Here is an 18,281-nt window from a genome sequence, read left to right on the forward strand (position 1 = left end):
CCGGAACTGTTTATTTATCACCTTCGTAGCTCCACCTCTTGACCCAGTGACATCACAATACTTTTAGGGCGCAAATATCGCTGCCCACCAGATGGGACTGTTCTTTACCTAACAGTTACATTAAACAATATGAAAATAAGCAAAATAACTCTAACACCCGACTGTTCTTTCAATTTAACCAAGAGTGCCCGATGGCCTTGTTGGGTTTTACGTCTGACTGTCATCAGATGATGCGTTATTAGAAATTAGCAGCAGTCATCACAAAACATGGAACAAATGCCTCCCTTTCAGTTAGCAAAGAGTCAAGAGCAATACAATTCCAGTAAGTGACCAGTGTAGTAGAAAATTTAGCATGAATGGCTTAGAATCCGTTGCACATGAAATTGGTTGACCTCTGGATACACATAATTAATCAAATTAATGTTTTTGTTTGGGTAATCCAAAGAGAAATTTAAATTCTGTAATTTTGTCAGATAATTTCGTCATCCGAGACGTCTCTAGGGATTCGAATCACATTGGTTTGTGCTCTTTCAAAAACCTATCGCCTATTATCTAATGCAGTGTTTCCCAACTTTTTTGAGCCGCGGCACATTTTTTACATTTACAAAATCCTGCGGCACACCACGAACCAAAATGACACTCTAACACAGTACATATTAGATTAGATGACCTTTATTAGAATACATATAGTTAATAATATAGTTTTTAATGTATTTATACTTGGTGGGAAACCTGGGGCTGTATCGATGAACACAAAATGGATATTCTGGCAGTAATGGCAGAAAGACACACACGAAGCTCTTCCTCAACAGCTCTCAGTCTCTCTCTGTTTTTAGTTCTTATCGCCATCGAGCTTGAGAAGCTCAGCTCACACAGATATGTGGTTGAAAACGGGAGCAATGTCATGGGACAATGGGGAACTCCTTGGCAACCAAAAGGAAGATCAGCAAAGTTTAGCTTTAAACCACGATCTTGTTTCGGATCAATGAGTTCCTCTTCTCCTTTAAAGTCAGGTCCTTTCCACCACCGAATTCTGAGCTGTGTGGGTTCCTAACCCAGTCAAGGCATTCTGTGAAGGCTGAATAGAAATAAAATGACAACTTCTCCTCAAGAATTTTCAAATGTGTGCAAATCACCTCGCACATTGCAGCAGTGCTGCAATCATGCAGTTTCTCGCTGCAAATGTTGTTGCCAGAGCTGCACCTTTAAATGGAATCCGTTCATTTTATCAGTAAGCAGGTTTTCATTTCGGCCTTGCATCCGTGTGTTCAGTTCATTCAGATGGTGAAATATATCAGACAGGTACGCCAGCATTGAGTAATCGGACCTCTCGTTTGTCAGAAAAACTTTAAGTTCTTCTCGTAGCTCATACACACGGGCCAGCACTTTGCCGCACGACAGCCACCGGACCTCCATGTGGAACAATAAAACTTTTTGCTCCGCTCCCACTTTAGCTATCTCTTTGGCCGCGTCAGGGACGAGCAGCTCATTTACAATGGCTTTACAAGCTGGCAGTATTCATGTTTCTCATTGTTTGTACGTAAGCGTACAAAATAGTCCATCGGCTTGTTTTGAATGGAAGGGTGTTTTTTGGAGATGGCGTTTGAGCTTGCTTGGCACCATGGAGTTATTGGATAGCTTCTCACCACACACCAAGCCCAGCAGAATCAGTGCCGTTGCATCCCCGGTGAAAGTAAATCCAAATGAGAGATAGCTTTCGCTGTATTGCCTCGAGCTCACCGTCTTTTCTTTTTTCTTTTGTCGACCACTCATACTAGGGCCTTCATCTGGATCTGAATTGTGTCCTGGGCCCTGTTCGACATTTGCATTTTCTCTTCTCAAAAACGTCTCCATCACTTTGCTCATCTTGCTGTGATCCCAAACTGCCACTGTCAGGTGCCGCGACAAGGATGACCCTCCTTAAAGGGGAACCAAAGCACTCACAAAGTGTAAGTAGGCAAAAGCCAATGCATGAAGAATTGTTTTTTTGGGAAATATTTGTTTTCTGATTTTTAATAAATGCGCGTTTTTTTATCTGCCACACTCTAAATGCAGCGCAGTTGGGTGACGTTTATTTTGAAGTGTGCGCTCTTATTTTGTACTGCAAGGAGAAGTTGCTGTACTAGAGTTAGCGGCAGAGAGGAACTAAGCAACACTGTGCTCAGGTGCGACGCTGGAGAGCGATCTACGGGCGGCACACACACTTTATTACAGCACAGCCACCCGACAAGGATTAATTGGGTGATATTAGAAGAAGAAAAAATAAATAAAAAGTAGGTGATATTAGAAAATTTCTCACGGCACACCTGACGATCTCTCGCGGCACACCGGTTGGGAAACACTGATCTAATGTACCTAAATCCACTATGAAATATGTTCCATTATCAAACCTATCCTATCCTATTCTTAAAGTTTGTTTCACATTTTATTTCACACACACATCAAAATATTTAAAAATGTCTATCATCTGAGGGTGCCGCCAGAGACAAATCCTTCATCTTTTTCACATCCATATCTGTGTGTCAGACACCAAACCCTACCAGGACAAGCCGAAAGTACAGTAGTTGAAGACAAAATTCACAGTCAATTATTTTTATATATTAAGATTCCTACATTTACAGAAATATACATACACATATGTACTTCATAGATACTATATACTATAAGATTCCTTAAAATGTTCGTAGTGTATGTGCAATCTAAAGTAATACACCATCTGCATTATTAGATATTCTGGATTTATTTTGTTGACTTGCCATGAACGGTGAAAGAAGAGAGGCAGAAAAAGCTGCCATTGGTGATAGATTTCTGCACGGTAGCTTAACCAAATTATTTGAACAGATTCCTATTAATAAACCGTAAAGGAAATAAATAAGTAAACTTGCCTTCTTGTTGACAGATAGATGAAAAAGTACATGTCTGTATGCTAAGTACAAAACTACAGCCATCAAATGCTAAAATGTTCATGGACACATCAGGTCTGCCCTAATAATCTTCAGACATATTTTATATTTATTATTTAAAATCAGTACTTTATGAGCCAGACTACATCAACCGATGTGAGAGACTTTCTAGAGCAGCTAATAGTGCTGTCAATTGACGATCATTACCGTAGGCCTTTAGTCTAACATTAGCATATTTCTGCTAACAGAAATTGTTCAACCTTTTGATTTTGTTTTTTCTTAACGTAAAGCATTTGAAATGCCAAATTTATATTATTGAATTAAAACGAAAAGACTGTTAAAAAGGAATGACAGGGAAAGGCTAGGGAAAGATTTAGAGACCCAGGTTATGAACCAATGAGACACAGCGAAAGCAGAGGGCCAGAAAACCAGTGCCCAGCAGGTCCCCAAGAGCCGTCAAGTAGGGGATGGAGAAGTTGTCAGGGTCCAGACTCCGTCTCCACATCACTCGGATAATCAGGTCAGCAGCATAAATGAGGATGGTCACCTAGAGGGATAAGAAAACTGAGCTGAGAAAACTTCCAAGTGTATATGGGAAAACAGGTGAGCGAGACAGAGATGGGAAGGATATTCAGCATGTTAGAGTGCTGAAGGATAGAGATGGCAACATGTTGACAGAGGCCAGTAGTGTGTAGGAAGATGTAATAATTATTTTGAGAAATTGATGAATGATGAAAATGAGAGAGAACGAAGGGGAGTAGAGGCACCTGTTGTGGACCAGGAAGTTCCAAAGATTATCACGAGTGAAGTTAGAAACGCAATAAAGAGGATGAATAATTGAAAGGCAGTTGGACCGGACGACAAACCTGTGGAGGTATGGGAGTGCCTAGGAGAGGTAGCTGTATAGTTTATAACGGGGTTGTTTAATACGATCCTAGAGGGGAAGAAGATGCCAGAAGAATGGAGGAGAAGTGTTCTGGTACTGATTTTCAAGAAGAAGGGAGACATACAGAGTTGTAGAAATTATAGGGGAATAAAGCTGATGAGTCATACGATGAAGTTATGGGAAAAGGTGGTCGAGGCCAGAAGTAAATATTTACAAGCAGCAGTATGGCTTTAATCCACTGAACAGCAGACACTACATTGCTCTGTTTGTGTCTTGGTATTTTGTCTTTCGGGTGGACCAGCATCTGCCTCAGTGTATTGCCAGGTTTGAAGTGTATGGGAATCTTCTGTTTACTGAAAATTCTCTTGACTTTTTCAGAAACACCAGCAATGTAGGGGATGATAACTGGTACCCTTTGTCTTCCCTATCCTGTTCATTGTTGTTTTTGTTGTTAAATTTGTTGGTCTTGACAAATGCCTAGTTCAGCTTGCCACACGTCTTAAGAGTTAAGAGCATTCCAGATGTGTTTCTGCTCTTTGGCCTTTCCTTTGTTTCTGGTGGGGATGTTCTAGTACTGTCCTGGAACAAAGTCATTGAATGCAGATCTGGTGCCACTCATCATTGGTCACGATTGTAAAAAGCTCTACTTTCAGAGGATGAGTGTCTTTCCAAGCTAATCACCATATATCCATTTTTATGATAATTTAAAATGAAGATCTATAATACATTTTGTGGTAAGGTGACATGAAAACATCTGACATGCGTGTATGAGATTGCATCAGTTCACCTGCAGCAGAGCAGCACAAAGGTAGCAGATGGTGAAGGCTACAGAAATGGGTGCCTCTTCACCCTGTAACAGAAAGATGGCCGAGAGGAAGATCAGGTGACCGGGGACAACCAGCATCAGAAGCACCCTTGCTGACTTGGAGTTCAACCCTGGAACAAACAGTGAAGAGCTTTAGTTTGGCAAACAGACATGCTCTCTGCTGTGATTTGCAGCTAACCGAATGTCTAGATCTGTGAAATGTGAATAAGCTCTAAGCCTAGTTTGAGAAGTCCGAGTATGGATGTCAGACACCATATAAGTTTGTGTAAACACTCACTGTAAAGAGCCATTCCAGCACCTATTTAACAAGCTCCTTGGGATATTCTGCTGCTGGTCTTGTTATGGCAAATGTTTTAAGGTTTCCCATCAGTCACATTGTCATCTATCAGTTGGTCATGCTCATAGCCTTACTATAATACCTCCATGTTACACAATATTTTCAGAATCAAAATCAATTTATTTGCCATTGTCAGTGACAGGATTAACAAACTAGGAATTTGTCTTGGTGCAATCGTGCAACATGAAACATAAAATAAAGAAAAATAAAAAATGTAAAACTACAGCGCTATGCAATAGGGTATGCAGTAAAAATAGACTAAGCGAAAAAACATGAACAAAAAAACACCAGAATCAAGAGTGGATCCACAGATATACATCAGCAGTAGTAAAAAACTAACACAGTGCAAGTGGCCGCTTACTAAGTGTTAATGAGGCAGATACAGAATAATTAAGTGTTCAAGAGTCTGGTCCAAATGGACCGTAGCCTCTTGCCTGAGAGGAGAGGGACAAACAGACTGTGACCAGGGTGAGAAGGGTCGGCTGTGATCTGACCTGCACGCCTCCAGGTCCTGGAGACATACAGGTCCTGAAGAGATGGCAGCTTACAACCTTTGCCGCAGCACACACAATACACTGTAGTCTGTATCTGTCCCTGGTGCAGGCGTACCACACGGTCATAGAGGCGGTGTGGACGGACTGAACGACAGACATCTTTGTTGGCATCTTGAGTTTCCTCAGCTGAAGCAAGAACATCCTCTGCTGAGACTTCTGGATGAGGGACCTGATGGTCGGCTCCCACTTGAGGTTCTGGGTGATGGTGGTGCCCAGGAAGCAGAAAGAGTCCACGATGGAGACGGGGGTAGGGGAGTCTGTGAGGGCGAGGGGGGACGGTGGGTTCCACGATCATCTCCACTGTTTTCTGGCTGTTCAGCTCCAGATTGTTGCTGCTACACCAGGACACCAGCCGGTCCACCTCCCTCCTATAGGCTGACTCATCACCGTCCGAGATGAGCCAGATGAGGGTGGTGTCGTCCGCAAACTTAATCAGTTTAACAGACCGATGGCTGGAGGTGCAGCAGTTGGTACACAGAGAGAAGAGCCAGGAAACTCGGAGTGTCCGAGACCGTAGTCCCCAGTCCCCGCACATGCTGCCTCCGGTCCGTCATGAAATCAGTGATCCACCTGCAGAGGGGGTCGGGCACATTGAGCTGGAACAGCTTTTCCTGGGAGGATAGTGTTGAAAGCAGAGCTGAAGTCCACAGACAGGATGGAGGAAGCTCATTTCAGGTGCTTTTATACGCAACCTTGTTCTTTTGCTCACTCCCCAAAGCTCGTGACCACTGGTGAGGGTAGGAACGGCGATCGACCGGTAAGTGCAGAGCTTTGCCTTTTGGCTCAGATCCTTGTTCACCTCGACGGATCGGCACTGCGCCGACGTTTATCGCTGTCTATCTCCCGCTCCATAAAGCGTCTCGTTCAGTGTTTACCACAAACCAAAACCTTGTAGACCATTTTTGCCAGAACATTACCACCAAAAATAAACTTTATGCAGGGAAAATGCGTGGACGGGCAGAACGCAGACACACGGGGAGTCATGTCAGCTGGCTGCTCTCAGCAGCGGCTCGACTCGGCGCGTCTCACGGATGGCAGAGCGTCTCACCCGAACTCTAAGGGAGAGCCCAGACAGCCTACGGAGGAAGCTCATTTCAGCCGCTGGGAAATAGAACTTTAGTACAGAAATGTTCTTCTCAATCCGATAGAGGAATATTTTCAGCGGGGTGGCACCGGGGGTTGTCAGGGCTTAGTTGAGGGTGGCAATGGCCACCCCGGCCACCCCTCTGGCTCCGCCACTGTCTCTGAGTGCTTAGTTTGCCTAGTTTGTTCAAAAAATCTTTTTGGAAGTCACCTTCCGCTTTGTTGAAATACCCAATGTTTTATGCACATATGTTCCAGGTTGTGTTCAGCATAGCTGTGTTACCTGAGGAGAAAAAGGAGATGCAGGGATTGGGCCAGTGCTGCCTCATCTTGTATGGCAGCACTCCTGGGATGGACCAGAAATGCAGGAAGGTTGAGATCCTGCTGGCCTGGATGGCCACCAAGTTACCACCCACTCCTACACACGAAAAGGAAAATACTACCAGAAAAATCACATATACAATATCAGACAAACTTGTTTTCCAAATCTGGTTGATTTAAGGACAATATACCGTAATTCCCGGTGTATAAGCCACTACTTTTTTCCAATATTTTGAACCTTGCGGTTTATGCAATGACGCGGCAAATTTACGTATATTTTCCCACTTTCGTTACAAGCCGTGTTTCGTTAAAGCCTATTTATTTTTGTTACGAAATTAGATGACGAGGCATTTGGCTACCTGAAGACAGTCATAGTTACTCCCGCCGTTTTCCCGTGCTTCATTGAATTTCTTCACTTTGACACTTTGACATTCAGAGCACTGGGCAGAAATCACATCGCGTCAACAACCCCCGTGGGCCTTCGCGATGCTTTGTTTTAATTAAACAGTCGGATTCCCGTGGTCCGAAACCAGTTCTAAGTCAGCTGCTAGGTGCCTGCCGGGGGTCGGGCCCCGCTCGCGCAGGGCTTTCCCCCCGGGTGGGCGCCGTAGCTGGGGAGATCCGCAAGAAGGGCCCGGCGCGTGTCCAGAGTCGCCGCCGCCGGACCCGGTCCCCGCCGCCTGCCCGCCATCCGCTACGCGGTGTCGGACGCGCCGCCCCGCGGGGAAGGAACCCGCCCCTCGACCTCCCGGGCGTCCCCACCCCTGCCGCACCGCGCTCCCGCGGACGGAGGATGAGGGGCACGGGGGCAAGGGTGACGGGGACACCCCGCCAGGCGGGCGCACGCGCCGCGCAGCCTCCGACAGGCGGAGAGGGGAGGGCGACGGGGCGACTGCTCCCCCAGCCGCGGCTCGAGCCGGGCCCGACCGACCCAGCCCTTAGAGCCAATCCTTATCCCGAAGTTTCGGATCTGATTTGCGGACTTCCCTTGATCTAACATGCCAGAGGCTGTTCAGCTTGGAGACCTGCTGCGGATATCGTTACGAGCCGTGTTCCGTTAAATATCATTTGTTTCAATGTACCGGTAGACACCTGCAGTTTACGAATATGTGCGGCTTATTTTTGTACAAAATAAATATTTTTTTAAAATTCAGTGGGTGCGGCTTTTTCAAAGGTGCGCATAATAGTCCAGCAATTACGGTAATCCGTGGGAAAGAAAGTGTGCTTGGTGACGTTTGTCCAACAATCAGATAATCTACTTGTCATTATATCATCACTTAAACACAAATTATCTCAGGCAATGACACAGGACTGGCTAAGATGCGGTCTGTCCAGAGTTTAGCAGAGAGCAGAGTTTATGAACAGAGACAAAATCACAACAGAAATTATTTTTAATTAAAATTAAAAAAAAATAGACTAGGGGCGGCTCGGTGGCGCAGTGGTAAGCACTGTTGCCTCACAGCGAGATGGTCGCAGGTTCGTCTCTAGCTTGTGGCCATTCTGTGTGGAGTTTGCATGTTCTCCCCGTGTCCGCGTGGGTTCTCTCCGGGTTCTCCGGCTTCCTCCCGCCTCCAAAGACATGCAGCCTAGGCTGATTGGTGACCCTAAAATTGTCCGTAGGTGTGAGTGTGTGTGTGTGTGTGGCTGGTTGTCTGTCTCTGTGTTGCCCTGCGATGAACTGGCGGCTTGTCCAGGGTGTCCCCTGCCTCTCGCCCATTGACTGCTGGGATTGGCTCCAGCTTGGCCCGTGACCCGATAGCGGAATAAGCGGTGAGAAAATGTAATGAAAAAAAAAAAAAAAAAATAGACTATTAGAAACATGATAATTTGATGGACATTTCTCAAAATTTGAGGCCATGCTTTTGGAACACAAACTTATTCACCCAAATACATATTTATGTTTACTGGCAGAATACAATATTTATCAGCTATTTTCAATAACCAATCGCACATGAACAATAAAACACACATCATAGTGTTTTTACCAAATGGAACACAAAATGCCAATTTTATTGACTATCATAGTCCCAGAACTCCATATTGACAAGCTTTACTTTCAGAGCCCAGCCCCCCCCCCCTCCCAGCCTGTCCAGGATGAAACACTGCTGATAAAGAAATGAATGTTGGCACTGTGTTTTAACATCTGATTTACAAATGTGTGCTCTTGTGAGATGATTCAAATACTGAGTCAATAAAAGTAAAATGTGTTCAATGTGGAAAAATCTTAAAATCTGACTTACTGACTTACTGAACCTGTTCCTGTTTCATTTGAGCAAAAACTGCTGCTAAATGGTGGCTGTCACCACTAAATCTAGCACACAGTAGGGGTTGAATAATTTATATAATATACAGTGCAACTATATACAACTTGATTCTTTATGTCAAAACAAGCAAATTGTTTTAAGCTATCTGCTGTTGATAAAACGCCACAGATGTTTTGTTCTGCAAAGCAGCATAAATACTTATGTGGATAAAATAAGGGATATAAGATTTGATTTAATCCTCTCATCCTGGTGTGATGGCATTAATTCCCTCAAAGCCACATTTCTGCTCAGAGCACAGCAACAATCTGATGCAAAATTGTCCATCCAAATTTTGTCACTGACAAAAGTATTCATAGTTATTCGCTAACAGTCGTCCCACATGTTCCATGACCCCCCGTGATAGGTGAAAATCCACGAATTAATGACACCATATTTTTATTTTATTATTTACGTGTATTTTTACCCTCGCCGAAGGGGAGGTGAGGGTATGGCAATTGGGTCCCTTTGTTTGTTTGTCTGTCTGTCTGTCTGTCTGTTTGTTTGTTTGTTTTTATGTTTGTATGTCCGAGCGCATAACTCAAAAACTAGTAACCCAATCGACTTGAAATTTCTACACAAGCAAGGTTCTGTCCGTGGCTCGGTCCTCCCTGAGAATAACGTTGATCCGGATCTGAATCCAGATTCTAGAATTATTTTTACATCTGGAATTGTGCCTGTGCTGTAAACTGCCACTTTAAGAGGGAGGGACACGAATGGCATGATGGGAAAAAGAGTCCAGAAGGAGTCTTGTAGTACGTTCCGGATCAGCAAGCTAGAGCAGGTTTGGCCCCTCTGATCCGGAAGCCCTGTTTACTGTCTCACAAGATCAAATAGTCTTTTGGAGGTGGGGTCTGCAATCTCTGATTGTCTTTCTAGTTACCTTTAAGAAACCCTCCCTCCCTGTCTGTTATCAACCCACCCACATGCCTACAGACACTTTTGTATTCGAATACAGTTAACAGTAGTGTTGGGGCGACAGTGGCGCAGTGGTTGAGAGGGTCGTCCTACGACCGAGAGGTTGGCGGTTAGATCCCCGGCTCAGGCGCATGTGTACACTGTCGTTGTGTCCGTAGGCAAGACACTTCACCCGCATTGCCCGGGCGTATGCGTATGCTGCGACCAGCAGCAGTTCAAACTGCTGCAAACCAAATTGCCCTCCAAGGGACAGATTAATAAAGTATTGTATTGTATTGTATTTCTTATGCACTTAAACAATGTCAATGCTACCTGTAATTTGAATCCTGAATTAGTTATACCGTGCAGTAATTACGTCCACCGACGCAAGGCGGAGGTTATGTAATCAGCAGCGTTTGTCTGTCTGTCTGTCTGTCCGTCCTTCCATCCATCCGTCTGCTAGCAAGATAGTTCAAAAGGTTCTGGACGGATCTTGAACCAGAAACAGATAATTACATTTTGGTGACAATCCAGACGAGATCCTGGATTCTGGAGCAGTTTGATTCCGTCGTGATATATTCAACAGGCAATTGAAGATGAATATCATGTTGTGGGTGATTAATGATACACTTAGAACCAAATTTCAGTGAAACATACTGAGAAGCATTAATGTTCTTTTGTGAGAGTTGGATTGTGCAATCAACTCAGTGGCTGGCCAAAATAACAAAATGTGTACCTTCAAATAACAGGAAATAAATGTAACTTCAACGGACCACTGTGTTATCCAGTCTTGCTCTGCTTTGTCTCTATCCCTGTATTTACTCTACAAATTATTTTGTATTTGCCAGGATTCAACATTTGAAAAGATTCAAATCTTGTTTTAAGTTCATTATTTTCTGAACCACTTATCCTTTTTAATCTTGTATTTCAGATCCCAGTTTTTGCATACATCAACATAATCTCATTGGCATTAGTGTTGACATTAAATCTTTTGCCATATCATTTTAATATTCTTCATGTGACATGGATAGTTTAGATTAATCTGTGCTTGGAGTCTCAGGCAGCAGATTAATAGAAGAATCTGTACCGTGTTACTGTACAAATACTGCAGCACTGTAATAATCTCGGGGCAACAGGTCACTATCAACAATATTCATGAATTGTCAACAACATCCAATAATTGGCTAAAATACTTACTAAAGTTGAATGCCTACACCCTGTGGCAAGTATCTTAAAAAACAAACAAACAATCAGCTCACCATTAATCACCGGCGTAAAGACAGCCATTCCCTGAAAGTTGGGATCACTCACTGTCTTATCCAGGATAAGTCCTCCAACACTGAAAATCACATGACAGAAAGAATCAGATCCGCATGCTTTAAAAAGAGAATCAAAGGTGCTTGAATGCAGACCTGCTAATAGACATGGCTACTATAACAGGCTGCCACCCTGAGCGCAGAATCTCCCTGATTTGAGGGCTCTGTCGGGCCACCAGTAGCCATACTGGGATCAGAGCCAGGAAAACCAGACACACCAATGTGGACAGGTACCATATATCTGCCGGTCAAGAAAAGTCAGATGATGTCCAAAAAATGAGAAATAAATCAATTGTGCAAAATAAGTGTAAGAATGGACAAACAGCTTGAACGAAGTCAAGTTTATTTGTTATTAAGTGTTCTATCTCATGTTACAAGGAGTTTAGCTCTAGTTCTATGATGGTAGACATCCAAGATATATATTTCAGAAGGTAGAAATTATGTAACACACTGTCTGTAGGTGTTACAGGTTGCTCATAACTAGATATTGGTGGGCAATTTACAAAATTACCTTGACAAAAGCTGAAAGATGTTTTATACAGTGGAAGCTCGGTTCGCAAACGACTGTCATTGAACAACTCTGTTTTCGACCAAAAATATGGACGGAAAATAATCATAATTAAAGCCGCAAGCGGCGTTGTAGGCCCTCGCCGGCCGACAGGCTGATGAGCTGACCCGCCGACGCACGCCGCTTTTGTCCTGAGTGCTTCACAAGTGTTTAGATTTGAGTTGCATTAGTAGCTCACAGTTTAGTCAAATCGTTATTTGGATTACATGGCCATCTGCCATCAGGAGTTTCAATCCAATATGGCTGCCTTCCTGTGTGTCTGGGGGCGTGGCCATAATATATATATTTTTTGCCCTGACATGACGCATGTGTGTACCGAATTTCGTGGCTGTCCGACAAAGTTGATGTCGGACCGCCCATAGGCACAATGCATTGTGACTTTTGTAGGTGGCGCTAGCGCGCCACTTTTTCATGCCCAATTTTGAAACACATAAAATAATTAATTTTTCGCCGGTTCTGAGCTTGGTTCAAAGTTTGGTGAGTTTTCAAGCATGTTCAGGGGGTCAAATTGCCGTTTAAACAGCAGAACAAAGAATAAAGAAAAAAGAAGAATAGGGGTTTTTTTTGCCCTGACTTGACGTATGTGTGTACCGAATTTCGTGGCTGTCCGACAAAGTTGACGTCGGACCCCCCATAGGCTGTGCTCGTCAACTTTGTCGAGGGTCGTCAACTTGTCGTCTTCTGCGTTGCAAAAGCAATAGCCCCTTACGCCTAGGATAGGCGCTCGGGCCTAAATATGAAAATGACGTGCGTGTCTCGGATCTTGCTACACAGTATGGTATTGCGAAATCAAATATTTCGACTTTTTTTTAAGAAGAGAGAATGAAAAATAAAACCAAGAAGGAAAATTACCCAGTCATTTTATGGAGAGGGCCTCCCTTTCAATTAAATAACCCTTCCCTCCCTTCACGTCCCTCCCAACACCGCAGCCAGAATGGTATGTAAATGAAGAATTGTATTAAATTAACTTTTATTCTGCTTTTTCTTTCATACTATTTACACTTTCATGTGTTATCTGTGTTTTAGATACAAGTAATTACATATTAATCTAACTGTAGGCATGTAAATTTGCATTTAATTGGTGCATAGGAACAGATTAACCTAGTTTCCACTATTTTTTATGGGAAATATAGTTTCGGTTTGAGAACAAATCTGTTTTCAAATAGTAATACGGAACTAATTACCGTATGTATATATTCTTTCTATTCTATTATGTTATGTTATATTATATATGACAGCAGAGGTCCCACTGTACTGGTAATTAAACACACTACGCTGTCATACTTCAGTGCTGATACATGCCTTGACGAGCTGTCTGAAAACACAGACATGACTTTTGTTCCCGTCTTGTGTTCTGGTAATCGGCAATAGAAACACGAAAGTGCTTTATGTAATGGTCAAAATGTTTCCTCAGATTTGATTTATTATTAATAATAAAAACACATTTCCTTCCTCACCTCTATGCTCATAGAGTGTGGTGCTGACCCTGGCCAGCAGTGACAGTGTGATCAGATCACCTAGGCTGGCAGCGATGGGGGTAGCCACGTTGTCCGGGTTGATCCCCACCTTCCTGGAGCCAATAACCACTCCAATCATCACCACGCCTTTGGGAACATAGGAGAAACGTGTTATTCTTGTCATGGTCTCCCGTGTGTTTTGCTTCTGACAATTTCTTTCAATATCTCGCAGTGTGGGTGTTGCCGTGGGAGAGTCAGCTGAACGACTGGATACAGTGGCGTGCTCAGACATTTTGGGGGGGGGGGGGGGGGGGGGCAGGTGCTCAGTGAAAAAAAGGGCAGCATTCATGTCGTTAATGTATAGGAGGAACAGTAACGGCCCTAGAATGCTTCCTTGAGGAACCCCACAGCTCACCGGGAGGGACGAGGACAAGGTTCCGTTTATGTCCACCATTTGTTCTCGTCCCTCAAGGTACAATTTCATCCAGTTTACTGATGTGCTATCAAAACCAATCACCCAGAGTCTACTTCACGCTCCACGTCAGTCTGCGGGAGGTTGGGTGTGATGTCCTCGGTGCGTGTGCTCCAGGTGCTGCTGCTCCAGGTGTTGTTGTGAGCGGCGTCGAACGGAGTCTCCGTAAAAGTAGAATTCGCGTCTCCTGGTCCCGGGTTTGGGTGTATATTTCCAGACAGAAGTAAACTCAAACAAACTATTTTACTTACTGCCCTGCCGTCCAGCTGGTGCGTGTTTTCCTCCTGGCAGGAAACCACTTCAACTCGCCCAGAGTTTTAAAATGCGCTGAAGTAGCGGCGCACGGAAAAGGTAATTTTTTTTCCGATATCCTCAGTAAATGTACTTCTTGGGACTCGCTGAAAATTAATCCCTGGAAAGTGGCCGCATAGATCAGCACGAAATAGTTCATTATTTTTAGGATGGTGTTTAGACGAAGATGTTACTTTCTCTTGTAGAGCAGTGATCGAGGTGGAATGCAGGAGCTCGCCCGGAGCTCACCTGCAGTGCGACCGCTCTCACCGGCCATCAAAACATTAGCTTTGTATTACAGCTATCTCTGTTGCTAGTGAGCGGGTTTTCTCCACTGCTGGAGATGTTGTCATGGCAACCAGATCTGTGCTTTCTGCAGAAAATGTGGATAAGTCAATCTCTCCAGCCAAAACCTTTAAGCTTGAATAGTTAGTAGTAGAAGTAGTAACATTTGTCATATTCAGGCTATCGCTGCCAAGTGTTCAAAGTTTACAGTTTTAACTTATTTATTTATAATTTTATTAAGATTTTTAAATTGTTACAATACAATAGTTTTAAAAACAGTCTAATTTATCTCAAATATCACCCAAATGGGGGCCGCTTTTATTTATTTATACAAATTCTATTGTTTGCATGTTTTTTTAATGAAAGCATTTTAACTATTTTTTTTTTTACTAGTCCAGGGTGTAAAAAACATAGGTAGGTGTAAATGTAGGAGCGCATTATAAAGAGATCCAAGTACAGTTATTATTGTGTTTTATTAATGTTTGGACTCTTTAATGCAGCCTCATAGCTAGAATGGGTAGTGTCTCCTGTGTGCCGGTCCCAAGCCCGGATAAATGCAGAGAAGTTGCAGCAGGAATGGCATCCGGCTTAAAAGGTTGCCAGAATTAAGTACCGTAATTCCCGGTGTATAAGCCGCTACTTTTTTCCAATATTTTGAACCTTGCGGTTTATGCAACGACGCAGCAAATTTACGTATATTTTCCCACTTTCGTGAGCTTCCTGTAATATTCTGAACACCGGACTTCCTGCTGCCAAAAAACTGAGCAAGTCGCAACATCCAGCGTGATTTGATCTTCCCATCATTCTTATTACGGCAGTCATTTTGTCACCCGCATCATGGCAAAGACACGGAGAAATGCGCACGATGCGGCCATCAAATTGAAGGCGATCGATCTGGCAGTTGTTAAAGGAAATCGAGCCGCTGCACGGGAACTTGGCCTTAACGAGTCATTGGTAAGACGTTGGAAACAGCAGCGTGAGGAACTGACTCGGTGCAAAAACTCGACATCAGCATCAATCGCGCATTTAAGGTTGCATTCAGTGGGAGGCTTGGATGACAAGTGGGGAGAAATCCTTCACTAAAACGGGGCGCATGAGAAGAGCAATTTATGGCCAGGTCTGCCAGTGGGTCCTGACGGCATGGAGCGGGATAACGAAATCCACGATCATTAACGGGTTTCTAAAGGCTGGACTGCTGCGTGATGAAGGAGAGGGCAGCTCAGCGGGGAATTTGCCTATTTATTTTCGTTACGAGCCGTGTTTTGTTAAAGGCCTATTTATTTTCGTTACAAGCCGTGTTTCGTTAAAGCCTATTTATTTTCGTTATGACCCGTGTTTCGTTAAAGCCTATTTATTTTCGTTATGACCCGTGTTTCGTTAAAGCCTATTTATTTTCGTTACGAGCCGTGTTTCGTTAAAGCCTATTTATTTTCGTTACGAGCCGTGTTTCGTTAAAGCCTATTTATTTTCGTTACGAGCCGTGTTCCGTTAAATATCATTTGTTTCAATGTACCGGTAGACACCTGCGTCTTAGGAATATGTGCGGCTTATTTTTGTACAAAATAAATATTTTTTTAAAATTCAGTGGGTGCGGCTTTTTCACAGGTGCGCATTATAGTTCAGCAATTATGGTATGCAATCAACTAGACGGTTGATTTGCTGTGGCGACTCCTGACGGAACAAGCCGTAGGAGCAGGAAGAAGAAGAAATAGTGTCGGGGGGGCTAATATTGGCCCGAATATAACACGACCCCGGATATAATACGACCCCCTCTTTTTCAAGACTCAAGTTTGAGAAAATACTTTTTGAACACCAATTTCAATTTTTATACAGAAAATAATTACAGTACATCCGAAACAAATGATTATAACAATAAATTCGAGAGAAAAAGCATGTTATTGTGCCACATTCAAATCATGCAAAAACTGTCTCACATCTTAATATCTGAACATTTAAATATGTGAACTAAAGTGCAATCACATTTGTAAATGAATGGCTTCTGGTTTTTAAAATGTTAATAAACCAATCTACTGTAATAAAACAACAAAATTGCAATAACTGCATGAACCATCAAAGTGAAGTCTAACTGGGGAGATCGTTGTTCTCCAGCGCCTCCGGGGTTAACTTCCAGACCACGCTGGGGACGAAGGCTGAAGCGCAGCAACTCTGTTTTTGTTTTCCTGTAGCACCTTGCACTGATGCTTATTTCTTTCGTACTTTGCAATAACTGCATGAACCATCAAAGTGAAGTCTAACTGGGGAGATCGTTGTTCTCCAGCGCCTCCGGGGTTAACTTCCAGACCACGCTGGGGACGAAGGCTGAAGCGCAGCAACTCTGTTTTTGTTTTCCTGTAGCACCTTGCACTGATGCTTATTTCTTTCGTACTTTGACACACAAAAAAAAACATAATAGCTGAGTGAAAAAAGCCTTCACTGAAATATTTGAAGCCCCTCTGTTTGCTCCTCAGCGAAATATTGTTATCCTTGAAAAACATGACAGAGAAATCGCCAGGGAGATCTGTCACCTTTGCCATTGTACTTCACGTGCTTTCATCCATTTTGGTCAAATATTGTCTTCAGGGAGGCGCATGTCACTGAAAGCCAATTGTTCCGTCTATGTCAAAGCAAATGGAGTAATTGGCCTTGAATATGGACATTACCAAGTCCCTTTCTATAACTGTTGCCAGGTGCTATAGGTCTCTTTCTTTCACCAATGATGCATGAACATCTTTAAAGCATCTTTTGTCCAAATTAAATTATAATTAAATTTTAATGGCTGGAGATGCACACTAGGACTGGATAAATGCAGTCTCTGATTAATTGAAATTTAATAAGTAAGTCCACTGTGCTCAATTTAATTTTAACGTTCAATGTTTCTCATAAAGTATCACCTTTGGGTGACTTCTGCAATGATTTGAGGGATCATTGTGCTTTTGTTACTTGTAGGAACACTAAAATACCAAAACATAAACTATCCATTATATGCAAGAAGTCTTTGGTTAGTTGGGGGGTTATAGGTATGTTACTAGGGGTTCTTTAAGGAAAGCTTTGTAAAAAGTGTAAATAAACATGTACTTATGAGGAAATTGAGAGTGAAGGGACAATAACATTTAATTGAAATGACAAATGAGGATGGCAATTTTCAAAACTAAATCAGGACTGAGTGAACTCACTATACTGTAGCTGCATTTGAGGCATGCAGACAAATCTACAGCCGAGTGTAGAAAAGTATTTTAATTCACAGCTGTCGATCTGAAACTAGAGAACAATGAAAGCATCCCATGTTACTAACCTAAGCTGAGAGCCGCTATGAAGGCAGTGGTGATGCTGCTGGCACAGAGAACAGCAGCCTGGTCGAGCTCAACGCCCCCTCGAGAAATTGCCCCTAAAGACACAGCTGCCACCGCTGCAAGAAAGCCCACCACAGTCGCCTGGATCTGAAAATGGCGAGGCATTGTCATGATCTATGACATGCTGTACATTGACAGTAGTATGTTGGAAATGGCTCCATCATCTTACACTACAAAGGAGTGAAGAAATGAATTAGACTGTAAACATCTCAAAAAATGAGCTCAATGACTCACTTCTATTAACTCAATAGAGCACGTTACCTGTATAAGGGCCAAATTGCTGCACACCATGGTCCACTGTTTATCAGGGTCATCCATTTGGCCTGTGTTTGCCTGAAAGCATGGAGATAACTTCATTTATTTTAATCAGAATGGGTAGATAATGGCAATTCACTAAAAACCTAAAGGACATGTACAACTATTTTAGGATAAAAG

The 18,281-nt window shown here is 43.1% G+C and overlaps 1 protein-coding gene across 3 annotated transcripts in view; it reads right to left on the minus strand.

Moving 5' to 3' along the window:
- Positions 1–2,238: 2,238 nt before the first annotated feature.
- LOC137900086 (solute carrier family 41 member 1) overlaps positions 2,239–18,281 on the minus strand; it is a 47,452-nt gene continuing 31,409 nt past the window's right edge. The window contains exons 4-11 of one of the 3 annotated variants that reach the window (XM_068744140.1): positions 18,108–18,179; positions 17,789–17,933; positions 13,449–13,595; positions 11,520–11,664; positions 11,367–11,446; positions 6,873–7,007; positions 4,577–4,725; positions 2,239–3,450 (exon numbers count right to left, since the gene is read on the minus strand). In XM_068744140.1, the coding sequence (XP_068600241.1) occupies positions 3,277–3,450; positions 4,577–4,725; positions 6,873–7,007; positions 11,367–11,446; positions 11,520–11,664; positions 13,449–13,595; positions 17,789–17,933; positions 18,108–18,179 (1,047 nt within the window). In that variant the 3' untranslated portion in view covers positions 2,239–3,276. The remainder of the gene's footprint in view (positions 3,451–4,576; positions 4,726–6,872; positions 7,008–11,366; positions 11,447–11,519; positions 11,665–13,448; positions 13,596–17,788; positions 17,934–18,107; positions 18,180–18,281) is intronic. The other 2 variants (XM_068744148.1, XM_068744156.1) reach the window with 2 other exon arrangements.

Source organism: Brachionichthys hirsutus, chromosome 2 (genome assembly GCF_040956055.1).
Source record: "Brachionichthys hirsutus isolate HB-005 chromosome 2, CSIRO-AGI_Bhir_v1, whole genome shotgun sequence".
Taxonomy (NCBI): domain Eukaryota; kingdom Metazoa; phylum Chordata; class Actinopteri; order Lophiiformes; family Brachionichthyidae; genus Brachionichthys; species Brachionichthys hirsutus.